This window comes from Zonotrichia leucophrys, chromosome 8, assembly GCF_028769735.1.
Source record: "Zonotrichia leucophrys gambelii isolate GWCS_2022_RI chromosome 8, RI_Zleu_2.0, whole genome shotgun sequence".
Classification (NCBI taxonomy): Eukaryota; Metazoa; Chordata; class Aves; order Passeriformes; family Passerellidae; genus Zonotrichia; species Zonotrichia leucophrys.
This window is the reverse complement of record NC_088178.1, coordinates 2,681,846-2,707,894: the sequence shown is the minus strand read 5'-3', so window position 1 is coordinate 2,707,894 and position 26,049 is coordinate 2,681,846. Positions and strand designations below refer to the sequence as shown.

The following is a 26,049-nucleotide window of genomic DNA, read 5'->3' as shown; positions in this document are numbered from 1 at the left end:
GGACAGCAATGTGCTGCTGGAAGGCTCCTGGGATTTTCCTTCCTTGCAGGTCCTACTGACTCTTTTCAGACTCATTTCCCCAACCTGGACCTCTGGGGAGCCTGGTTCTAAATTGTTTCTACTGAGGCATCCACAGCTTGGAGCCAACCCATCCTCACTCTGCTGCCCTATCCAACATGTCTGCACCAGCTTCTTCCCTCCTCTTCCTCCTCAGCAATTTGGCTGGGATTCACCCCTCCATCCCCAGGATTGCAGCTTTTCAGACACTCAGGCAGAGAGCAAATAGGCTGTTTATTACATCCTCAGGGTGTCTATACAGCAGGGGTGTAACACTGCACAGTGTGGTGACACGGCTCGGCGGGGAATTGTGGTGTGGCTGAGGAGCTTCTCCAGCCTCCCAGGGAGCAAGGGGAGCCTAGCAAACAAGCAGCTAATGCAGGGGGACCCGGGGAGCTGAACCCATGCCTCTCCTTGAGCAGGAAGGGGTCAGACTGAACAGCCTGCCTGGCCTGCCCCAACACCAGCAGCACTGCAGGGGTGGCAGCTGCAGCAGCAGGATCTCCTGAAAATAAAAGCATTGCCCAGGGAAGCACTTTTGAGCTGTTCTTTCTGCCTGGTGGCTCACTTCTGAGTTCACTGAGTGCAGCAGAGCCATCCTCACTCTCTTCTGAGCCACCCACGAGCTGATTTGCAGAGGAACCAGGTATCTTTGTTATTTTAAGCAGCCTTGCTGGGCGTGGAGATTGTAGTCAGGTCCTCAAGGGGACACTGCTGTCCCACCAAGGTGGAGGTGCCAAGGAGCTTAAGGACAAATCTGAGCTCTGATTTGGGCAACTCACAGAGGAGTTGGGGGAGAGGTTATGAGGAGATGACATTTTCAGTGGTGGCTCTTAAGGAAGGGGGATCTACCCCAGGGTGTGCTCATACCCTGCTCTCCTCATTGCCAGGAGTTCCTACAGAGGTCTGCAGGAGTAAACACAGCAGAAGGTGCCTCCTTCCCCTCCCTGCTCTTCAGCTGGTGGCTGCAGGCACTGATAGAGCAACATGAAGACATTTCTCTCAGGATAAAGCTGTCACCCACACTGGAAATGCAAAGCTGAGCAGCTCCTCATCCATCATGCTTTAGAGCCAGCCTGGGGCATGCAGCACGTGAGGCAAACCGGGAGCTGTGGGGCTGCTTCAGACAAACAATTCACAGCACAGCTGGTCCCCAGAGCTCCCTGGTGCCTCCAGAAGCAGGCACTGCCTTTTCTCCTGTGCCTTTTTGCCAGGAGTGTTGGATGTTTTTGGTAACAATCTCGTCCCCCTGTGCCACCTCCCTCCCACGGCCTCGGCTCGCTGAACTCGCGCTGAGTTCACCGCAGCCTCAGATTAGACACACATCCTCCTGCAGGAGGCACAGAGCACAGTGACTGAGTTTGCTGAGCAAATACAACCCACACACCTTTATTGAGACTACTTTTATAAACCAGAGAGCCACGGGGGTGCCCAGCTGTGATTGACCCCAGCACAGACACCCTCCACCCCAGCCAGCCCCTGCCACAAGCACTGCACGTGCAGCCTGCATGGAAGGAGGAGAAAAAGAAGGAAGACAAAAGACTTGGGGACAAGATGAGTCTCTGCAAAGCCCAAGGGGTGCGTGGTAGACAGAAGCATTCTGGTCTAGCAGCAAAATGAACTTTAATTCCAGTTCTGGGATATAATGCTACGATGCCAGAGAGAGCACAGCACCAAGGAAGGAGACAACTGCAGCAGCCCCAGGGATGGAAGATAATGCAGAAAATGATGTGAAACATTTTGTTCTTATATAATGGGCAGGGAAGAGCTCCTAGGAGCTTTACAGTGGCAGTAGGAGGCATGTAGGAGGGAGATGGCATGACCAGAGATGAGTGCCTGGGGAAGGGAAAGGCAAAGAAGAGAGGAGGGAGGGATGGGCATGGAGGAGAGGCAAGCAGGGGGGGGTTAGGGTAGTCCCAGGCTCAGACAGATGAGGACAAACAGTGCTGGTGGACAGGAAGGTTTGGAGTGCTTGGAGGAGGAGGAGGAGGAGGGAAGACAACCAGGACAGGAGAGAGAAGGAGAGGAGTTTGGAGGGAGAAGAAGCCAGAGGCCCCCAGGGAGGGGAGAGCTTGCACTGACAGGTGAGAGGCACTCCAGGACTGGCATGAGGTATGCTTTGCTATTGCTCTGAATGCTGTAAACATTTTGGTTTTGTGTCTATCATCAGTGAACATTCAGTTCAGTTTGATACATGTGCTCTTAGGGGTAACTGGGAACCTAGCAGAGTTTACATCTCCTACTACTACTTGGACTTACACACGAGGCAAACACAACACTGGCTAAAGGTCTCAGTTTATGTCATTTGTGCCTAATTCTCCTATTTTAACATGCACATCTATGTCTCAGAAAAGCTTCTGTAGTAGAGGACACTAAATAAGATACAGATGAAGTCACATGCACTCTCATCCACCCACACCCCCAGACACACACAGCAATTTCCCCCTCCCCTTTGCCCTTCACACCCTCCCAGCATGGACTAAAGGTGCATTAATGAGTCCACTAAAAGTGGTGGAAATCATCCCAAGCCTGGCTGATGGACCAAAGCAGGAGAAACTTCAGACAGATTCGAGTTCTGCATCTGACCCTGCAGTTAACACCACCTGAAGCTCATAGAAAATGAAATTTGTAAACTCTTTTTCCCTTCTGCCATCAATCTACCTGGGAGCTGACTGGGTATGGGCCAGCAAACAGAATAAAAAGAACTGAGTGAACCAAATTTTTCCCCCTCTCTTCATGCGATGGCACATTTTAACATTGCTCCAAACAGGAGGAACATTTTGGAGGTGTGTGCTTGTGGAGAGGGGAAATGGGTTTGTAGGTTGTGAGTATCCCTTTCACAGCAGGAAGAGATGAATCAAGGATAGGATATTTGCCCTTGGTGGGAATTAGTCACCACTCAGCTCTTTCCAAAGCTTTGCCTCAGTTATGATTTCCTTGATCAGCCCCTGGTTTAAGGGGTAGAGCTACAAGCTGCTTATTTTGATTCAATTCAGAACAGCATTTGTCATAAAAGAAGCAGCTGGTGCCATTTTCTTGTTTAAGAAAAATAGAATTTTACTTTAAATAACTAGTCTGCTTTCCTTCCAGAGAGACAAACTGCAAGAGCAGCAACAAAAATAACAAGTGGCAGGCTCGAGTGCCTCAGACAATACTTTTGCTCCACTCTGTGTTCTAGGATGCTGTTCCCAGTGGAGGGAACAATTTACTGGGAAAAACACTTCTCCTACATCAGCCAGCCTGATTCCAGCTCCTGTCACCACTGCAGCAACGACATCTCCTTATAAGATTTTAACTTTTGTGTTTTTCAAATCCTACACTGTATTAGTGCATAGCTCTAAACTCTATGGAAAGAGTTAACTCTCCCCATGTTTTGGTCAGACAAACAATCCCTCTGGGCCTGTGATCCAAAGACACCCTACAGCCTCAGGCCCCAAAAAGGATAAAGAAAAGTGAATTGGAGGGGGGGAACTGGGGGTAAATAACTTCATTACCTGAAGCTGTAATTGAGGATTAACTCCTGATATGTAAAAGAACAAACTTGTAATTGTCTGAAAAACTCATGACCATTGTCTATCCTAGGTGTAACCCCTTGGGGAGGTTTTGACTTTACATTTTCCATTTCAGGTGAGGCTCCTGCCTTCCTTAGCAGACACCTGGCTTTTCAAACCAAGACACCTTCCTACAGCCCAGGCAGCACCAGGGACAGGCACTGATGTGTGGCTCTGTGTCCTTTGCTTCCACCTCTGATTCCTTCCATGCATTGCTCAGGTTCACCAGACCTGTCTCACTCTGCCTTGCTTGCCATTAAGCTTTGGGACACTGAGCTCCTGCAGGATCTGGCTCCCTTGGAGAAATCATGGCAAATCTGGAGCATTTTCCTGATGTCCTTCACTGCTCCCGCTTTCGAGCAAGCAGCAAAAAGTTTGTGTCAAACTGTGCCACGTCCAGACCCTGAGCTTTGTGTCTCTTGTGTCCCATGAGGGGCCTCAACAGCCCCAGGAGCTGTGTCACTGAGCCTGGTGTGGCTGCAGAATATATATATATATAATAATATATGTATTATATATATTATTATGTATAATAATATGTCACCTCTGTCACCAAGGCCAGCCCCACCTCCTTGGGTGTCCCTGCAGGGACAGGGGACAGCCAGGAATGCTGGGTCACTGCTGCTCTTTCTGGAAATTCCTCACAGAAATTTAACTGGAGAAGGGATTTGCCTTCCAAAAACCTGGAGGATTCTCCTGCGGTCCAACCAGACACTGAAAAGCAGCTTTCCCTACTGAACATAAAGTTGTAATGTATTTAGATTTCAGGGTCTTGGAGACCACAGGAATGCACCTCCAAAATAAATCCAGCATGGTTACCACCTCTGTCTTGATCCTGTTTGTCCTACTGTCCTGCACATCATCCTTGCAAAAAGCCTCAAAAAGCTGTTTCCTACTTAATTGATGGACAGTAATTTTTAATATCCAGACAGATATTTTTTATCTTCTTCCAAAAACATTTTGCTTGGCTTTAGAATTCATTGTACCTCATTTACACCACATTACACAAAGTCTATATCAGCAGCTTTCTGATGTATCAAAGCCACCCACCACCTTGGCTGGAGCAGAGGTTTACAGCCTCTGGTCTGGGGATGTCTGAGAGAAGAAAAAGATCCATGGGGTCACTTTCCAGGCCTTCATTAAATTAAGAAAAGAGACCTCTGGTCTGCCGGCTCAAATCCACAGACAGGCTGTCTGCTTCTCCCCTCAAAAATATTGCAGGAATCTGCCAAGCTGGAGCAGCAGTGCCATGGAAATGGGGCCATCAGATGGGAGGAATTATTGCCCAGCCCAGAGGAGGTGCATGGGCACAGAGAATTCTCTTGCAGGGGCCATCCAGGCTATGGGAACAGGGCCAAAGAGCCCCTCACACCCCCCTGCACGCCCCAACACCCATCCTGCTCACTCCATGCTTTGTGTCCCACTGGGGAAAAGCACCCTGCATCAGGGTCTGTGTGCTGGGGAGCTCTTTGCAGGACACCGAACCCACTCAGAGAGTGGGAACAGTCAGTAAAAGGGAAATAACAAAAATGGAAATGGGATTTTTCACATTGCCACTGGCCAGGTACCCCATGAAAAATGCCATCTGCTGTGGCAGACGGGCTTTGTGCTTTTCCTACACCCCAGCAAGGGCCAGAGGGTTCCAACAGGTCCTTCCTGAGGAGCCACCAAGCCTGTGGCAGCCAGGAGCCCCTTTGTGCTGGGCTTTGGTCCAGTGCCCAGCACAACAGAGCCTGAATGATGGCTGAGACTGAGCTACCACACAAATAAATAACAGCCACAAAAAACAATCATTCACATTAGAAGACTTGCCTGCCCAGGCCTAGTGAGAGCTTTTGGGATTACCTTCCTCATGAGGAAAACTCAGCTCCTTGGGAATACTCTGAGCCTCCATCCCTGAAGGAAAAGGGGCAGTGACAGAGTGGCAGCCAAGCCATAAGGTGTGCAAAATAGATGGGGAGGTGAGCTGAGTGTGCTGATGGTTCCCACTTCAAAAAAGGGATTGAATCCTGTTTCTTTGTCTCTTGTCTCCCTCCCCTCAGTCCCAGAGCCCAGCAGGGTGAGAGGTGGGCTGGCTGTGGCTTCACAAGTGTCAGCACTGCCCTTGGGGCCCTCCTGAACACAAGGGAGAGGTGAGAGACAGGGAGAGATGTGTGGAAGGATGGAAAGGTGTTATTTACACACAAACCAACACAGCCATTTCAAAGGGAACCTGCCTTGCCCACAGGTGACCCTGAGAGGGCTGTGGGTTTGTGCTAGACAGAGGGAACAACTGCAAGGTGCTACTGCTAACAAAAAAAAAGCACAGATAGTCAAAGAGTCACTCTCTGGAAGCTTCCTCTGCCCCTTGTCCCTCTTTTCTCACTCCCACTGCTTTGAACACCAAGAAATTTCACATTTAGAGATGGGTTTTGGCTGTTGAGGGAAGCACGTGGTTTCTGAGGGCCCCGTGGCTGTCCTAGCTGAGCCTCCTCTGGGTCTGAGAGAGCAGGTCTGTGTAAATTTTGGATCTCAGGAACCTGGGGTACGAGTCTTTCTCCATCAGGCTGTGCACCTTCCCCTGGGCTTGGTCAAAGCAAGACAGGGAGGGCTCCTGCACATTTCTTCTGGTCAGCTCCCGTGTCTGGAAGTCTATGTTCACCTGGGGAAAGCAGCAGAAGAGAGTTTGGCACTGAGTGTCCAGCTGGCCTCCTTCAAATGGCTCATTCCCTCTCTGCCATGGCAGCAGAACCAAGGTCCTACCCCTGCCCATGCCTGAACAGCCCCCACAGTGATTCAGGGCTGTGAGTTCTGCCCCAAGCCTGGAGAAGTTGGGTTTATAGTGATCTGAGCACTTCTGAAATAATTTTATTTTTACTGAAATCACTTTACTTTTACTAAAATCACTTTTGAAATTACTTTCTTTCAGACTCTTAGGCAGCACATCACCTAAAGCTCCTGACTCAGCCAACCTCTCTCCTGTTCCCTCTCTTCTTCACCACATGCCTAATAAATGGGTGAATAAACTTTTCACTGGGTTTAAACCACTAGTACATTCTTATTAAATGTCTCCAAACTCGGCTGATCTAAAATAAACTGTTTGATTTTTCCCATAGCAGCTTCATGTTACAATATCTGGAGGAGAGGCTTGGAAAAATAAATGTTATGACTGCCATTTGTTTGCAAAGGCAGCCAGTGGAGTTTTCCTGCTCTCCTTCCCTAGCAGGGTAATCAGCATTTTTTAGGGTTATTGTCTGGAAGAAAAAAAAAAAAAGGCTGAAAAAAATGTTATTTGTTGTTATTAATTCAGTGTCCAAACTGGAAGGAGCCTGGAAAGTAAAGCTGTCTGCCTCAACATGGATATCAGCAGTATGGATTAACTCTAATAATTTCATATTCTAAGCATGACAAAATGATGTAACAGTGCTAAGGAAACATCATCACAGCACCAAATTGTAGGAAGGACCCCCATCCTACCTGCATTCCTATTTCTAATCAAAAATCAGCCTTCCAGTCCTTAAAATCTCATTTGGCTTCCTGAATAACAGTGGGAAAATGCTCAAGGAGAGCATGGAGACAGCCACACACCTCAGTGCAAATCTGGGTCCTTTCCAGTGGCCTTGCAATGGCCTTCCCAGCTGGGAGAGGGAGGAAAATGAGGAAAATTAGCCCTTTTTGGGTCCCTGACAGGCACCCATGCATGAGTGGGAGAGGCTGGGTGCAGTGAGAGCACCTCTGGCTGTGCTGTGATTGCAGTGACACAGCCCAGCGTGGTCACCAGGCAGGACCTGGCAGTGCCATCAGCCTGTGGAGTGCTTGAAAGGGGATTTAACAATCCCAGGCTCCAGGGTGTGACTGCATTTTCTGTTCAGCTCAGAGTCATTGTTTGTATCTCTCAGGAGGTGTAGGTGAGGGGGGAGTTAGTCAGAAGCTCTGCCCCCTTGGGAGTCAACAAGTTACTCACAGAATCACAGAATCACAGGGTTGGAAGAGACCTCCAAGATCATCGAGTCCAACCCAACCGGCACCCAGGCTTTGTTAAACACACCCAGGGATGGTGACTCCACCACCTCCCTGGGCAGCCATTCCAGAACTTTATCACCCTTTCTGCAATATCCAGCCTGTATTTCCCTTGGTGCAGCTTGAAGCTGTGTGCTCTGGTTGTGTCAGTGCTGCCTGGAGAAAGAGCCCAGCCCCAGCTGAGCACAGCCACTTTTCAGGGGTTGTAGAGTGATAAGGTCACCCCTGAGTCTCCTTTTCCCCAGGATAAACACCCCCAGCTCCCTCAGGGCTTTGTTCCACTCATGGGTGGGATGGTCCTGGGCAAAGGGTCCTGCCAGGGAAGAGACCAACAGCCTGCTGAAGGCTGATAGAAATGACAGAAGCACTGTGAAATGCTCCTGGGGAGCTCAGTGAGGTTAGGAAATGTAGGCTGAGGTTGCCAGTGAACTCCCTGGCTGTGACTAATTCAGTACCATCAAAGCATTGTCCTCATCAGGGATGAGTCAGGGCGAGCAGAGGCAGCTGGAGCAGCCAGGATGGCATGGCCACCGTCCTTAGCCACTCTCTGAGAGGGAAGGGACAGAGGGAGAGCACCCAGCTGGGGGTGACAGCCCTGCTGTGTGGCAGTGAGATGTAATAGCCTGTCTCAGCTATCCCGGTTCCTTCCCCAGGTGTGCTAATCACCTCTCCCTTCCCCTCCTTTGGCCCTGCTTCAGCATTCCAGAATGAAGTGAATGAAGTGAAGAATCGAGTGATTGGCAGAGTTCACTCGAGGCCCTTCTGGAATGCCAAGAATTGGCAAAGTTCAAAAGATGCCTTACACCCCTTGAGGGACATTGAGCCATCCAGGTGTCCTTTGTCCCCTGAGACTTCCCCCCATACCTGGTTGGTGGCTCCCTACCCCTTCCCTGCCCCTCTCCCCAGGGTTAAAAGACTCAGCAACCACGCTGTGCTTGTGTTGGAGCTGTTGCTGCATTCAGAGGCCTGTGGGCCAGGAATAAAACTCTGGATCAAAACCCTCCATCAGAACCGACTCCTTTCCTTCACCTCACCTTGAAGCTACTCCACCAGAGGTAAACCTGATCTCCTGCATGCCTGGACTTATCCCAAGTGCCCAGCTGCAGTATCCAGCCAGCCAAAGGTGTCTCTGAGGGGAAAACACCACATATCCAGCCAGCCAAATGTGTCTCTGAGGTGAAACCACCACAGCTGCCGCCTTTGGTCAAGCAGCAAGGGCAAGACGAGCCCAGACACGTTCCATCTGCCTATATTGGTATAAAATTCCAATACTGCTGGGTGCCCTGGCGTGCTGTGGCACCCCATACTCACCTCCCGAGGGGCCTGCACGTCGATGAACTCCTCGAAGATGCGCTGGGCCTTGGAGGCCAGCTTGGTTGCCGAGCGCGTCTTCTTGAAGTCCTCGCAGGCCAGCCAGAACTCCAGGTTCTCCTCACTGAACTCGGTCTTCAGGAAAGCACGGAAAGCTGCCAGCCCATCTGCCAGAGACACACAGGCAGGAGAGGGTTGTGGGAATCCATAAAACCAGAGGGTTTTGGGAAAGCTGCAAAAGGCAGGCCTCAGAGACAGCAGAGCTGTGATTTAGAGCTATGCAGCAGTCATGAGATTGGTCAGCTCCAGCCCATGAAATCCCATCCTTCTTGTTTTGCTCTCTTCAGCCCACGTTGTTTGTGCTCTTGGGGCTGAGATTTGGATCATCCTTGGTGCCCAGCTGGAGCAGGAATTGTTTTGTCTCCCTGCTCTGTGCACAGAGCTCACCATCCCCTCATATGGAGCCCAGACCCACACACTAAAGCAGCACAGAATCTGAAAAATATAAAAAAGCTAAAACCTGAGGCATCAAGAGAAGGCAGGGAGCTGTTCCATTCTCAGACATCCTTCCACCTACCCAGCCTACCAAAGACAATTTGATATTTCTCCCAAGCTCTGCCCATCCCAGGATGCATCCATAGCTTACACCACTGATGAGTCAGGCACCTGTGAGCTGCCACAAAGCCAAACATGACTTGATGTAACTCTGAAAAAATGTTTTCCTTTGCTAAGGTGGCAAAAAGCTTTCCTTGGGACTGGATCACCCACCCTTTGGAAAATTACTCATGGAATTATCAAGGTTCAGGTCATCTTAATGCCACAGTTTATAAGGCCTTATCTGCCACTAAGAAAGCCTTCAATAAAACATGGCTGATGTGGACTTGTTCCCTATGTTTTCTGTCATTTTGCTTTATTGCCTTGTGCCATTTTTAGTTCTTATTTAAACAGAAGAAAGCTCTCAGAGAGTCTGTTACAGCTCCAGTAAAGGGGAGAGGGAAAGGACTTGGCCTAATTACAGCTTGTCTAGTCAGTGGTAAAAGTGTGCTTATCACTTGCTAATGCTCAGCAATTGTGACATTTCAGTAATGCAATCTGAGTCAGCCAGGGCAGATTAGAAATATGGAAAGATTTATTAGGCAATCTGTGTTAAACCCCTGCCTGGGCCTATTTATGGACACAGCCATTGTTTTTTATTTCCTTTCCCTGAACAGCACCAGGGGAGTTGATGCAGCTGAAGGCTTCACACATTCCCTTTCTCCTCAGGATAAACTTAGATTGTCCTCTTTTTTTTTTTTTTCCAGTAATGTACTTCTAACTCTTTCTGGTCTTTTGCAATAGCATCCAGGTTTTTGTAGTTCATGACTGGAAAGCTCTTGGCTACTTCCAAGCAGCTGTCTAAAAATATTGATGGAACTGGGGATGAGCCTGGTGAGGTCAGACTCCTTGGAAGGATGAAGGGAGCAAGGACAAGGCATGTCCAGCCTCTCCTCCACCACCATCCTCAAGTTCTTCTGGGCAGGGCTGCTCTTGATCTGTTCAACCTCCATTCTGGATTGATTTTGGGGATAATCCAGGTGCAGCACCTTGCACTTGGTCTTGTTAAACCTCGTGAGTTTTCCATGGGCTCATTTCTCAAGCTTGTCCAGATCCCTGTGGAAAATTCTAACATTTTCCCAAACAGGCTATTAGACAGCTCCTTCTATATGCTGTATATGCTAACTATATGCTAGATACAATATATATGCTATTTATATGCTCTCTATATGCTATATAATCTATATTATATGTGTGATACAGATCTATAGCAATGTAACACTGCTCTGCATCTCCCTTGCATGTCCTAAACTTCTTCCTGCTCCCCTTGTTTCCGGTAATAACTTAGATATGGACTGATTTTGGGGTTAATCCAGGTGCAGCACCCTGCACTTGGTCTTGTTAAGCCTCATGAGATTTCCATGGGCTCATTTCTCAAGCTTGTCCAGATCCCTGTGGAAAATCCTGACATTTTCTCAAACAGGCTGTTCAGAGAGTTCCTTCTATATGCTCTATATGCTAACAATGTGCTCTATATAAGAGATATATTATATGCTATATTACATATAGCATATATATAATATATATTATATATATATTATATATAATACACATATAAAATATAAATACACATATGAATATATTATATATAATACACATATTATATATATAATATTTCTATATTATTTATATTATATATTAATTTATATTATATATTACATGCTATTTATATGCTCTCTATATGCTGTATATATCTATTTGCTATATGTGCTACAGATCTATAGCAATGTAACATTGCCCAGCATCTCCCTTGCATGTCCTAAACTTCTTCCTGCTCCCCTTGTTTCTGCTAATAACTTAGATATTTTCCAGCTCCCTCTGAAACCTCAAGCCCTAAGAAGTGGCCCTGGGTATTGAACAGCACCAAACAATCCTATTTCTGTCTGTGTGTCAGTCAGAGGAGATGTCTGACTGCCCAGATCCTCAGAGGGAAAAGGAAAGGCCAGACAAGCCCAAAGTACAGCCTAAACCTCTCTTCTCTGCCTTCCTCAAAGCTCCTCCATTTGTTGGTTTTTTTTTTTTTATCAGCAGCCTGCTATCAGCATAAAAATGGATCCATCCCATCTCAGCCATGCTCCCTCCTGCTGTCAGCCCCAGAAATAGCTGCATTATTCCAGCTCCTCCTGACACTTCTCCCTTCAAGCAATTTTAGGGGGAGATCAGGGCTTTGCACTGCTAGGGTAGACAAAGAAAGGGCCTCTCATCCAAGTGACACTGCACATTGTGGGTCCAAGCCTGGGGCAATGTTGTGACATCAGCCCCAGAGCAGAATGCCAAAGGAGCAGGGCACCTGTCCTGCTGTTATCTACCTGCTATTATCCACCCTGGACAGGTAAATATGGTGATAGGTAAATATGGTGAAGGTTGAGCAGCTCCCCTTCCTGAAATCTGGGACACAGCAACATTTCCCAAAAGCCGTGCCGCCCTTGGTGCCTGTAAAATTCAGAGGGCCTGTGTGAGAGCAAGGGAAGGACTGGAGAGCAGAGCAAGGAGCCTTTGCATGCTGATAAATTTCAGAAAGAAGGAAATAAAACAGAAAGTTCCAGTTCCTTGAAGTCTATGTCATTTTATCAATCATCAGCTCCTAGCATGCCTGACGTTAAATATTCCAGCACACAAGCACACTGCTGTGTCTCTGCAGTCTCTGCTGAGGTCTTGCTCCCCTGTCTCTGCCTTGGTCTTTTTTTTCCCCCCTTTTCCTCTACAACAGCCCCAGAGATGCAGCACTGACAGAGGAGCACTTGCAGGAATAGCAGTGTTGCATGAAAGTACCACATCTGCAAAAGGTCACTGATGCAGAATAGGATATCTGAAAAATAGGATACCTAAGCAACAAAATACCTGAAAAATAAAATACCTAATACCTGAAAAATATAATACCTGAGAAACAAAATACCTGAAAAAATATAATATCTGAAAAATATAATACATGAGGAAAAAAAAGAAAACAAACTGAGGAACAAAATACCTGAAAAATATCATATCTGAAAAATGTACTATCTGAGAAACAAAATACCTGAAAAATAAAATACTTGAAAAATAAAATACCTGTAAAATATCATATCTGAAAAATACAATACCTGACAAATATAATACCTGAAAAACATATCTGAAAAATATGATACCTGAAAAATAAAATACCTGGAAAATAAATTACCTGAAAAATGTACTATCTGAGAAATAAAATACCTGGAAAATATCATATCTGAAAAATAAAATACCATATCTGAAAAACCTGAGAAATAAAATACCTGACAAATGTAATAACTGCTAAAAGAAGGGAATGTCATGAGTGACAAGGAGAGAAAGGCATTTGCTACCGCCCTGCCCCAGAGAGCAGCTGCAGCAGGTTCCCCTGGGACCAGGAGGTTTCCAAGAGCTCTGCCTCCTGCTCTCTTGTCAATCAGCTCCTTTTGATGCTGAAATAAGTTTAGACAGTGAATGGATAAATAATAGTGTCTGGCTGTTCTCTGCTTTTTTTATCCACTCCTGTCATGCAGTCCCCAGAGCCTTGGAGGAGCTGCAGATGGTGAGGCCGAACCTTCGAGGGACTTGCTGGGACACTGTGGGTGCAGGAGAGCTCAGCCCTGACTGCCTGCTTTGCCATGGTTTTCATCTTTAACCCTTAGCTGCCTGCCAGCCTTCCCAGCTGTGCCTGACAGCCAGGTTTGGGCAATCACTGCCTGAAGTTTGTCATGGAGCAATGACAAGTGTGACTGGAAGGGCAGGAGGACAACTGGGCGTGGGAGCTGCCACCACCTGAGCTGGGATTTGACCTGGATGTTGACTTCAACCTGCTCCTCTCCTTCAAGGCTTTCAAGGAATGAGCACTCATGAATGATCAGCATTTCAAAGCTCATCCCACCTAACTGGGCATCTTTTCTTTCCAGGACAGCCACCACTGGAGTGCAGTGTGATACAAGCAAGAGAGAGATTTCACCTCCTGAAGTATCCCAATGTGCAATTCCAGGGGGATGCTTTACAGAGAAAGCACAGTTATTTTAACTTTGCAATTAACTGGACAACTGGACATCTTTTTGCCGGGACAGCCACCACTGGAGTGCAGTGTGATACAAGCAAGAGAGAGATTTCACCTCCTGAAATATCCCAGTGTGCAATTCCAGCGAAAGCAGAGAAATTAACTGGACAACTTTTAACTTTTCAATTAACTGGGCAACTGGACATCTTTTTTCCAGAACAACCACCACTGGAGTTCAGTGTGACACTGAAAAATCTCAATGTGCAATTCCAGAGGGATGCTTTAGAAAGCACAGAAATTAACTGGACAACTTTTAACTTTTTAATATACTGGACATCATTTTGCCCAGGACAACCACCACTGGAATGCAGTGTGATACAAGCAAGAGAGAGATTTCACCTCCTGAAGTATCCCACTGTGCAGTTCCAGAGGGATACTTTACAGAGAAAGCACAGAAATTTTAACTTTTCTATTAACTGGATAACTGGACATCTTTTTGCCGGGACAATCACCACTGGAGTGCAGTGTGATACCAGCAGGAGAGAGATTTCACCTCCTGAAATATCCCAGTGTGCAATTCCAGGGAGATGCTTTACAGATAAAGCAGAGAAATTAACTGGACAACTTTTAACTTTTTCATTAACTGGGCATCTTTTTGCCAGGACAACGACCACTGGAGTGCATTGTACTATGAGCAGGAAAGAGATTTCACCTCCTGAAAAATCCCAATTTCCAGTTCCAGGGGGACGCTTTAGAAAGCACAGAAATTAAAAGCAGGATCAGAATTCTGCAGAGGCAGCAGCACAAAATAATCCCCAACGTGAGCCCCAAAGGCATGGCCACTCAGGAGGACGGGATGTGCTGCTGTGGCTGCACAGCCCTTCAGGACAACTCTTGGACAATTATTCAGGAATTTGCCCCAAGAGTCCTTTGCTTGAAGCCAAAAGAGGAAATTGATGCTGGTGGAGCAGATAAATTGAAGGCAAAGAAGCAGAGCTCTTTACTGGATGTTGAGAGTCTGAGGGAGAATACAGCAGACATTTGATATTTTACTTTTGCAGTATAAATCTAAGCTTCAAAATGCCCTGCTCTCCTTTCAGACTGACTGAGGAACGTGCAGAGGGGATTGTGCAAGTGCTCAGACATTGCTCAGGATCCTGCACTGCTGGAATCTGAAATGCAGGGAATTCTCAGAGCCTGTAAGCCAAAGCTTAGAATTAAACACAGGATTTGATCTGAGACCTTGGGAAAGGCTTCTAAAATAGGTGCCAGAAGTGAGAATATGGATTTTAAAGCAGAGACACATTAAATTAGGAAGAGGGAAGTTTAGAGCTTTAGAGTTTAAGATATAGAAAAAACAAAGGTGAACAAGGAGTTTAGGATGCAGTGCTGTAGGTTTGTGTGTCATAACATGACTGGCTTTGAAAGCTTACACTGTAGCATGAGTCCATAAGATAAAATATTGAAGGATTGGATCAAAACCATAAATATCCTTATTGGCAGTGATTTATTGGTCAATAAATCTTTAAAAGGGCTTGTAACTAGGGGTTGTGTGACCTTCTGAACCATGCTGTGAAGATGTGAGCTGAACTCCCCCTTTCTGTCTGTGTAGAAGATAAGAAAAATAAATGGCATCATCTAAAAACCTCAGAGATCTAACTCAAAACTCCTTCAACAACCCCCATACTGCAGAGTTAGGCAGTGACAGGAATTTCTGGTTTATGAATGGGCAGCGCCAGGCAGGTCAATGACCATGTGAGGACAGGGACACCTGAAATCCCATTCAGGAGATGGAAAGTGGATCCTTTCCAACAAGAAGGGACCGAGGTGGAGAGCAGAAAACACAAGACAGGGCTCAGCTAAGCTTCATCAGCATGAGGAAAAGCCCAGATTAGTGGCCTAAATCATTCAGGCAGTTTAATAACCAAGCACCTGCCACTGTCAGAGCAAGAAAGCAATCTCCAGTAATTTATTTAATGCATGTGTTTCACTCCTTGAGCAAGCAGGGAGTAAAGGCAGGGTCCCTGTGGCTGGTGGAGGGATGGATTGGCTCCCTGGAAGGTGTTGGGTGCAGGGCTGGAGGGACAAGGTCACAAATGCTCTGCACAGCACACAAATGTGCTCCCACTGCTGCTGAGCAGAGCTTCCCTTCATCTCAGCTGCCTGTCAGCAGCACAATGCAAATGCTCTTCTGGCTCAGAAGGAGCTGGGAGTAGGTTGGGATATTCCTGTGCTGTGTAGGAAGTGAAGGAATGTGTAGACAACAGGAGGAGGAGAACAACAATAAAGTTTGGGAGGAAGAGCACGGAGATCACAAAAAAAAAAAATATCCAGAGAAAAATCACCTTTTCCTCCAGATTTCAAACAAATCCAGAGAAAAGTCACCCTTGAGATAAAAGTGGCAATTCAGGATGAATGTTTTTGGTGTGGAGTGAGAAGTTTACCAAGGATTGAGGACAGATTGTCCTGCTGGATGCTGGAGGAACAAAAATCTGTGTGTCCAGCCCTGTGGGGGATGCAGAATGACACATGCTGTGGCTTGTATTTCCCTCCAGCAGGCTGTCAGGATAAATCCTCATCTGGCCAGCCTCCTGGGCACGGGCACAGGGAGGGGATTACTCCTCACTTACTCACAGGCATGCACTCACACATGGGGACCACGCTGAGCTCACTTCCCTGGCACAAAATGGGAAAAGTTGCCAAAATCCAGCGTTAAAACCACTGCTTTTCCTCCCTGGGCCCCCAGGGAAATGTTGCACATGGTTTGCCTCTTACTCTGCCTCTGTCTCTTACTCTGGGGTTTATTTTCCCTGGCAAGAACAGCATCAGGTTCCCCTCTCCTGTTGCTTCCTCCGAAGCCCTGACCCCAGGGAACGTGTCAGTGAGCTCAGACAGTGTAAAATAGATGTAGAATAGGGATTGTCTGCTTGACCCCAGGGTTTCTGAGTTTATTTCCTCTGCCCATTAACAATTAGGATTTTATTGCACTGACCTATGGATGTGGAGCTGCTGCATCCTGCTGCTCAGCTCTGCTCACTCCAGGAGGGATGAGGGAATTCAGTCCCAGGGCCAGCACAAAAGGGAGGTGGGGAGAGCCCTCCTGCATTTCCTACTCACAATCTCTTGTTAACTCAACTTGTCAGCTCAAATTATCCTTTGAATGGCTCGGGGAAGAAATCCAAATCAGACCAGTGTGTGCAGAGACAAGGGCATTACCCAGCCTGGAATCACCCAGGAGAAAACAACTGCTTCAAATCCCAAGGGATTTCAGTCCTCTTCTCACAACAGGATCAAACATTACCTGCAGTCAGCCATTCATTCTTCAGAAGAGAGAAGGGAGAGCAGGGGGAGCTCCCCAGGGCCATCAACACTTCAAGGAATGTCTGGCAAAGGTGATGATGGAATCACACAATGGTTTGGGCTGAGAGGGACCTTAAAAATCATCTCATTCCAGCCCTCTGTCGTGGGGGAAAACAACTGCTTCAAATCCCAAGGGTTTTCAATCCTCCTCCCACAACAGGATCAAACATTACCTGCACACCATTGCCTGACTGGCAAAGGTGATCATGGAATCACAGAATGGTTTGGGCTGGAAGGGACCTTAAAAGTCATCTCATTCCAACCCTTCTGCCATGGGAGTAAACAACTGCTTCAGATCCCAAGGGATTTCAATCCTCTTCTCACAACAGGATCAAACATTACCTGCACAGTCATTCCTTCTTCAGGAGGGTGAGGGGAGATCAAGGGGGTTCCCCAGGGCTGTCACACTTCAAGGGACGTCTGGCAAAGGTGATCATGGAATCACACAATAGTTTGGGCTGAGAAGGACCTTAAAAATCATCTCATTCCAGCCCCTCTGCCATGGGCAGGGACACCTCCCACGAGACCAGGTGGCTCAAATCCCCACGGACTCTCCATGGAATCTGTGTAATGCATGACACTGCTCAGGTCACTTCTGTTAGAAACTGTGGGAAATGGATTTGTAAAGAATTCTCAAAGTCTGACAGAAAGCTCACATAGTGTGCATCTGAATGCAAACCTTGAGGTAAGAAATGCTGATTTAGAAATGCCATAGAATAAGACAGATATTGTTGAGAGAGAAATGGAACTAGGAACAAGTTTCAAAGGATGGTTTTGTAAATAAGACTGGATACTTTGGAGAAATAGAACTATGAAAGATGAATTGCAGTAGGACCCAGGAAGGGTAATTTTAATGATTTGCTTTAAGGCATTTACAGCATGGTGTGGCTAAGGCTGATAGGCCAAGAAATGCTTATAATGTATAAGCATTATAAGCTTATAGATAAGTTTATAAGCCAAGAAGGGCCAGTTGTCTTCACACTATTTGATCCTTGCCTCCTAGAGTGGAAAGTCAGTTATTCAGTGGAAGATGTTGAGAGTTCAGGGATGGCCACAGAGACAGCATTTCCTTCTAAGACATAATTGGCTTCTGATTGTGATGGTGTGAATTATAACACCTGCATTGTCTCACCCTTCACATGAGACTGAAAATGGAATAAAAGATTTTAAAATGCCTCTAAGTCACCCCATCTCTAAATCAGTATAATGCAACAAGAATGCTTTTGGAGACTCATGGAAATAGGAAGGGAATAGGAAGTGTTTTTCCCATCTCCCAGAGTACTGCAGGTCTCTGAACCTCCTCTGTGTACTAGGGAACCTGCTCAGCTGGGCACTTTGGAGCCCTCCTGGGGAGCTCTGATCCACGTTTTTGCTCCTTGGAGTAATTTTGCCACTAGTCCAATATAAGAATGTGCCTCTTGTTGATGGAGAAAGGAAATAAGGCCCTTAAGAAAGGAAATAAACTCAGAAGTTTCTCTCCTCAATTAGGTGAAAAAGCATCTCATAGCCTAGGGAACTTTACCTCAAACTTAAGGATAGCCAATTGGACAGGAGCCAAAAGTCCCACCTGAACAATTTACTAGAAAAAGAAGAGAACAAAGAAACCAATTGCTTTTGTGGGGTGTTTTACCAGGAGCAAGAACCTCTGGCACCTAATCAGTTTTTTCTATGAAGAGTTTATTATTTTGCCTTTTATGAAACCTTTTTGTTTCCAGCACTACCACAGAAGCCATCCTGCTGATTTTATGCTTTCTAAGGTAGCTGAGCTATCTTGGGTGTGAAATAGCTCTCCAAGAGCTCATGAGACCTGGCTCAAGGAGAGCCCTATTTCAGTCCCACCCCTGGCAATGTTTCCCACAAGATCTACCCCGTTTTCAGCTGCCCCATCAGCTCCTGAGCCCTGCTCCAGCTCTTTGGGGTTTATTTTCCCTGGAGAACAGTTTGCCTGGAAGGCACTGAATCCATCTGACTGCAGCAAAAGCACCACACAACCCCCTGAAATCACAATCCCCTTCCCAAAATAAATGAGCTGTCCATCTAGTGAAGACACTTTCTGACAGATGTGTCAAGCACAAGTGCTCTACCTGCTGATGCTGTGAGCCCCAGGGGGAATTCTCCCTGAGCCCAGCTGGTGCTGAGCCCATGCCCCCGAGCATGAATTCCAATTTTCCCTGGCTAATGCTGGGAAAATTAGACTGCAGCAGTTCTGTCCTCCTCTTGGCACTCAAAGCAGAATTTTTGCTGGCAGCTTCCTTCACAGACAGATGCCAGCAGGCCAGGCACAGCTTTATTTAATCCCAGATTTTGGCCAGTTAAGGCACAAGGCTCCTCTACCTGTGTAACATCAGCACATCCTAACAGCAAAAATGCAACTTGTACAATATAATTAATTCCATGAGTATGTGCTGTTCTCTCCTTTAAACCAGTGTAACTAAAATAACACTTCTGTTTCAACAGAACTTTTTGTATTTGCATCATTATAACCCTTGACTGCCAGGCTGGCAATTCCAGAAACTTCAGGTGCAGAGCAGTTATAAAATATTCCTTTAGAAAGTAGTTTATTAAACAACAAATTTTTTTGTCACCAACCAATCACCAGGCAATGTCACCGTGACTGCTGATAAAAATAGATTAATTTAAATTTTAAAGATCACCTTCTGTTGCCATTAGGAACTGAATATTTTTCATTAGAAACTGAATATTTTTCATTAGTGCCAGAGAGTTATCAGAATTACTTTCCATTCTAAGAGATGGGAAAGGTCTTGATAATTCATTTATCACTCTCTAAGGCTAATTTATTAATAAAACCAGACAGCCTCGTGGAGGCTGCTGGACAAAATCATTGAACTGAGGTTTGATTTTGCATTTTTTGCAGTAGTCAGCTGAAGAGGGAAGAATCTGTGTAACATCAGGACACAGGTGGGTAAATTCACTGGGATTTGCAATCCAAGCCCTTCTTCTGCAGTCTAATAAAGAAAATTTCTACGTTTAACTTTTACACCAGTGAAGAAGAAATGGGTTTGAGTTCAGGATGATAACAGGGGTCTGACAATCCTGCCCTCCCCTTTCTCCATCCCCCAGGTACCCTGTAATCTCCTTGGTGTATTTTCCCCTTCTTGTTCTGAATTTCCACAAAAGAAACGTTCCTTTTTAGCCATACCCAGCTACACCATATATTTTTTTCCCCAATTGGCTGCAAGAGCAATGATCTCAACTAGATACTGCTGCTAAAATTACATCCTGCTTTTTCCTGCCTTGGTCAGCCTGCCTGTTTAAAGTTGTCACTTAATTCCCTGCCAAAACTGTTGTCATCTCAGTAGAAACCTGGCAAAATTACCTTCAAATTAGCTTAATAACATAATTTACACTTACATTTTAAAATGTAAGGAAAACCTGAGTCTCTAAGCAAGCCAGACGGCTCCTTATTGCCATGAAAGAGTTCAGCACCCACGGTGGCTTTTCCCCAACCTCAACTCATTTGGGTGTTTTCCTTCAATAGAAGCCCATGAATGAACCCATACTGGGAACTTTGCTTTGTTTATAATTTCTCAGTGTGAAAATGCTGCTGAAGCAGAGCAATATTTGCAGAACAGACCTCACAGGACTGAACAGAGCAGGGATTGCTGATTATAGGTTGGCATGAGGGCTCTGGATGTGAAATTTTTGGGTTTGCTGTGGTAACTGCAGCTCAGGGGGACCAAGGGGGATTCCTCTGTGCCAGGGCAAGCTGGTCAAGGGTGCTGAGCTGGAAAAAGCAGCACCTTGGGCTGATGGCTTTAGCAGTTGTGGTTTTCCTTGTTGTCAGGAGCAAAGATGTGAAGGGAACACACAAAATTCTCTTTTTTCCTACCTAAAGGATGGTGGCTGGGAGGGACCATGCCCCTGGACAGGGGTTAAGGGAAATGGAGGGAAAAAAAAGATAGAATTTGATCTTTACTCACATTTATGGGACAAAAGGACATCAAAAGAGTCTGCCCATCTTGTAGCTTCTTCTGTTGACAGTCTTCTGTAAGGAAGGGAAGGAGCAAGTTACAGACAAACCACAGCTGCTCATCCCCTCTGGAGCTGTTTGCTGAGGACACCGAGGAAGGCTGGGATTCCTCTCACCTGATTTTGGAGATCTAGGGTGTAGAACTGAGCCAAGTGACCCTGGGCTTGCTTTAGAATCAGGGAGGAGATCCCAAGGGACCTGCAGGGACTCTGCTCAGCTCACATCCCCAGGCAGGCAGGCAGGTAAAATAGGACAGATGAATCATGCCCAAAAAGGCACCAATTTTTCCTCATTGACTCTGAGCAGAGGCCCAGGAAACGAGCTCAGATGCAGACATTTACATTGTAAAAGCCAAAAGTCAGGCGAGATGGAACTCAGCCCTGCAGAAGTGTTTATTTCTCTTGCTTGCCTTTCAGGGGAAGGACAGATCTTATCTCAGGTGGAAGCAGGGACTTGTGGTCAGATGAGTCCCATCCCACACTTCTCAAATCAGGACTCTGCAGGGGTTGAAGCATCTCCCTCCAGCATTTTTCAAACCATCACCCGAATTTTTGCAGTGTCAAATACCAGGCTGAGCTGAAGATGACCTGAAATTTCGGGTCACCTCTTACACCAAGCCAACTGCTCAGGCTTTGATTTGTGATGGCAGAGGTGTAAATTACATCCCCAAAGAGGTGCAGACGTGTCCCACACACAGCGGTGGGGACTGGGAGCACGTCCTGTCTCACAGAGCCACAGATCCAGGAGTTTCCAGAGCTGTTCCTGCTGGATCAGTTTGTTTTCCTGCTGGAAGCACTCACAACTCATACAAAACACAACAAAAGGAGGACAGTACTGCAGGGGGGAGGTGGTGGGTGGGAAGGGGAAGGGCAGGAGTGGGGTTGTGTGGGATGCTGCAGCTATACTCACTTCAAAGCCCGGTTGGGCTTGTCCGGAAGAATAGCTGTGAAATCATTATATGAGTCTGATTTGTGAGACAGGCAGCCCAGGCGAGTCCTCATCCCTCTGCTCCTGTGGTCGAGGTGGGGAAGCAGGGGTGTTAGCAGGGGGAAAACCAAAGAACAAGGATGATTATAAGTCTAGCCAGCTTGGCAAAAGAAAAAGAACAAACCCAAAAAAAGGAAAAACCTCGGTGCCAGATCTGTGTCCTTGGTTCCCTCGTGTGTGAGAGGGAGCCTGAGACATCTCCAGGCTGATGTTATGGGTGAACACAGCACCAGAGCAGCTGAAGGCTCCCTCACACCAGGCTGGCAGAAAGGCTTTGAAGGGCTGCATTTTGGGATGGTTTCTTGGAAAGTCCTGCCCTGGTCGGGTGTGGGAGGAGAGCAATGGGCAGCAGTACAAGAAATCGGTCACCTCGTTCCAGCTGCACCAAAACCAGCACAGATCCCTGAGGTGGAGGGGGCTGGAGGAAGGAGAGGGGTAGGAAGGCACCTGCAAGGTGAGCCTGTGCTGCAGCCCCCTGAGCTCCCAGCCAGGATCGATCCCGAGCGGTTTAGACTCAGGATTACATAAGCAGGATCAAACTGCTGTCTCCTGACACGCTTACCCAGGCAGAAAATGGCTTTATAGCTTTTTTCCTCTACATTTCAGCCCAGCCCCAGAGCCTTCAGCCCCGTGCCAGCCCCTGGTGTCCTTGCCCAGCCCCTTCCCAGGACAGCAGCCGCAGCATCCTTCATTACATAACCCGGGATGGGCAGGACAGAGGGACAGGGAGAGGGAACACATGCATTTCACAGGACTGGCACCACCCTCTCCCCATAAACATGTAGGGGCTGCTTTTTGGTGGGGTTGTATGGGCTCTGTGATCTGCCTCTCCAGCCCGAGGGTGTCTCCTCTTGGAGATTCCCTAGATATCAAACTGGGCCATTCTCTCCTCAGGACCATGGGAGGAACATTCAGTGACCCCATCTCCCCTTCCCAGCTGCTGGACCTCCTTTGGAGCTGCTGAAAGCTCTGCTCCCAAACAGATGCCCAACACTCTCTGTGGCTGCACAAGTAGAGCATTTTTCCCCTTCCATCTGTAATTCTTGCAGAACACTTCAGCACCAGTGCCTGAGCCAATCTGTGGCGCGCCTGTTTCCCCCTTCTCCTCCCGCCCTTCGGAGAGCTTCTATTATTGCACATTTTAATGTAATCTTCAAGCAAATTAAATGTTAATTAAATGCACCGAGTGTCTCCCTGGTGCAGCACAGGCAGCTCACAGCGTTTAACAAGCACAAAACCCAGGAACTCCTCAGCCACAGGAATTGTTGCACAGCCTCCAACTCCGGCCCCATGGCCGTGGGCACTGCACAAACTCCAGAGGAGAGCACAGGGAGTGCCACCTTCCCAGCTGGACACCAAACCCACTGCAGGATCCTTCTCCAGATGCCTCCTACCCCCACCTTTCTGTGCCCTGCTCTGTTTGCTCACGAATTTCCCAGCAAGAGGTGTGACAGGCGTCAGCACAGCAGCGCTGCTCCCGTTCCCCTGGGATGCCTGAGATCAAGGGACTGCAGCAGGGAATCAGAGCAGGGAGCTGGTTCCTCGTGGAAAACACTTCTCTCAGCCAGGACTTCCAAGCCAGGACACAGAGGAGAGAAAAGGGGAGAGAAATTGGGTGTGCAGGAGGTGGAGAGGCAAGGGAAGGGCAGCAGGGACACTGCAGTGGGCAGAGGGGCTTGCTGGACGAGGTGGACAGGGACAGGGTGGCAGGGTGGGGATGCACTGTGTTTGTTCCAGTTACCTCCGTGGGATCAGTAAGGCAGCCATGCAGGCATCCAGCTATGGTTAACCCTTTAACTGGCTGGCTTGGACCTCAGTCAGGGCTGCTTGCAGGAGGCAGGAGGGCAGGAAGAAGGGATTTACTGTTTCATGTCCTGGCACTTTAAAAAGCACCAAAGAATCCTCTTTGCCAAAGCCAAGAAGGGCCAGTTGTCCTCAACCCATTTGATCCTTCCCTCCTAGAGTGGAAAGTCAACTGTTCAATGGAAGACGTTGAGAGCTGAGGGGTGGCCACAGAGCAGAGACAGCATTTCCTTCTAAGACCAGGCCAAGTCCAGCTTCAGGTGTGAAGCAGTGTGAGTTTGGTGTCCCAGCTCACCAGGGAGCAGCAGGAGCTGGCTGGATTATCCCACTCATCCTCTGAAGGTCTCTCCTCAAGGGGCAGAGCTCCAGGCTGGCCTTGCTAGGATGGGTCACAAACTACATCTTGTGCCTGTCCCTGCAGGTCACGGCTGGAGCCAGTGGCCAGGCATCACGGGAGAGCTGGCACTGCAAACAGAACAACAGCAGGACTTCACACATCTGCAGGGGCTGCTCCTGCACCACCAGGGCTCAGGCACTCACACACAAACCACCCAGAGCAAGCAGGGCCTCGTTGGGGTGGTGGGAGACACCAGGGAGGTGCATAGGCTGCAAAAGGGGGAAGAGGAAGGAAATGAAGGAAAGGAAATGGAGGAAATGGAAGGAAGAAGAAAGGAAGGAATGAAGGGAAGGAAGGAAGGGAAGGAGGAAGGAAGGGAAGGGGAAGGGGAAGGGGAAGGAGGAGGAAGGGGAAGGGGAGAAGGGGAAGGGGAAGGGGAAGGGGAAGGGGAAGAGGGAAGGGGAAGGAAGGAAGGAAGGAAGGGGAAGGGAAGGAAGGAAGGAAGGAAGGAGATGCTGGGTTCCTCGTGAGCCTTGGCACGCTGGGGATCACTGGCTGACAACTCTCCCATCAGCAGAGAGTGAAGGTGAGATGCAGCAGGCAGGAGAGCCAGGGGACAGAGAGCAGAGGCAAATGTTCCTGGTTTGCCAGGCTCCAGGTGCCCTCCATGAGAGCTGAGGGGGGGTGCAAGGAGCCAGGACCCTGCTCTGCTGGGGGACACCCTGGAGCTTGGGCTGCCCACTGCACCATCCCTCTTAAACCCTGATTACATTAAAAAGGCACAAAGCCTCTTCCCCACTAAATTAATGGAACTGGGATTGTGCTGCACTGCCAGTGAGTGCATTCCCTTAATCCTCGCCCCGGCCGGCTGCTTCTCTGACTGAAATCAATCCTTGTAATTCCTTAAGCCCCTCTAAATTTCCTCATTAACAGCCTCACCCCCATGTAGGGCCACAGCACATGACTTCCTAGAGTCCAGCAGCTCCTGCTTCCCTTTCCCACTGCTGCTCCAGTGGAGCCATCTGCCCTCCCTCTCCCTTGCAGGCTGAATTTTGGGGTTCTGTTATGAAAGAGCCGCCAGCTGGCCCCCACTGCCCCCCACTCACCCCCACAGCAAGCACCCAACTTCCCTGGGACCCCAAAGTCTGTCTGACTTCAGGGGTGCAGGGACCTGCATTCCCCATGGAGGCAATGCTCAGCTGGCATCCCCGTGGATGCTCGCTCTGTTTGCAAATAAATCCAGTCAGTTTTGGCTTTAAAATGTAATCTGTGGTGTCTGGCAAATTGCAATGAAGGTCTTGGTGAGGGGTTTTTTCCCCCCCCCGCTCCATCCTTCATCCTGCCTCCCCCTCCTATGGAAGGAATCCAGTCAAGGAGAGCCACCAGCCTCATCATGGATGAGTTTTGGGGGTTTCTCCTTGACAGACAGCGAGGGAGGGCTGTGATTAGGACATTCAGGTTATCAAACCACCTGGGCACAGATAAAGAAGCCATCCCAATACAAAAAAACCAAACCAGCAGCACAAAGGTTAAAACACCAACCAACCAAATAAACAGAACAGCAAACCGTGAGATCTCTCGGGGGGCTTCGGGAGATTAAGACCATCCATTCACATGCACAGAAAGCCAGGGGGGAAAACCGAGCACGGAGGCACTGCAGACAGACAGACAGACAGACAGACACCGAGATAAAGATACTCACTGCCTTTGAGCCGTCCTCCCTGCCGGTGGGTCTGTGCCGACGGCGTGCTCAGAGCGGCTCTGGGGAGACAGCGGAGCTTCCTCAGGGCCAGCCCCCTGCTCGGGGTGACGGGCACACCTCGGCACCCTCCCCTCCCCTTCCCCTCCCTCCCTCCCCTGGCAGCGGCAGCAGCGCAGCCACAGCCGCTCTCGCATCAGCCCCAGCCCGGCTGCGCAGCCGGCTCTGCTCAGGATTCCAGCGTTTCCCGGCGCATCCCAGCGCTTCCCGGCGCATCCCAGAGCATCCCCGCGGATCCCAGCGCTTCCCACCTCATCCCAGCACTTCCCAGTACACCCCAGTTCATCCCAGCGCATCCCAGCTCATCCTAGCCCATCCCAG

General features: G+C 48.2%; 1 protein-coding gene across 5 annotated transcripts; it reads right to left on the bottom strand.

Annotated features, from left to right (window-relative positions):
• Nucleotides 1–272: 272 nt before the first annotated feature.
• On the bottom strand, nucleotides 273–26,049 carry RGS8 (regulator of G protein signaling 8). Of its 5 annotated transcripts, XM_064719277.1 has the most exons (7): nucleotides 25,980–25,998; nucleotides 25,672–25,730; nucleotides 23,928–24,097; nucleotides 21,752–21,853; nucleotides 20,793–20,857; nucleotides 8,919–9,085; nucleotides 273–6,249 (listed from the first exon to the last, which is right to left on the bottom strand). In XM_064719277.1, exons 3-7 carry the CDS (start codon nucleotides 23,963–23,965, stop codon nucleotides 6,067–6,069), a joined length of 555 nt encoding a protein of 184 aa, XP_064575347.1. In that variant the 5' UTR covers nucleotides 23,966–24,097; nucleotides 25,672–25,730; nucleotides 25,980–25,998; the 3' UTR covers nucleotides 273–6,066. The 5 variants fall into 5 exon arrangements, with proteins under 5 accessions (XP_064575347.1, XP_064575345.1, XP_064575348.1 ...); XM_064719275.1 differs by lacking the exon at nucleotides 23,928–24,097 and having other exon boundaries at nucleotides 25,980–26,049; XM_064719278.1 differs by lacking the exon at nucleotides 25,980–25,998 and having other exon boundaries at nucleotides 23,571–24,097; nucleotides 25,672–25,759.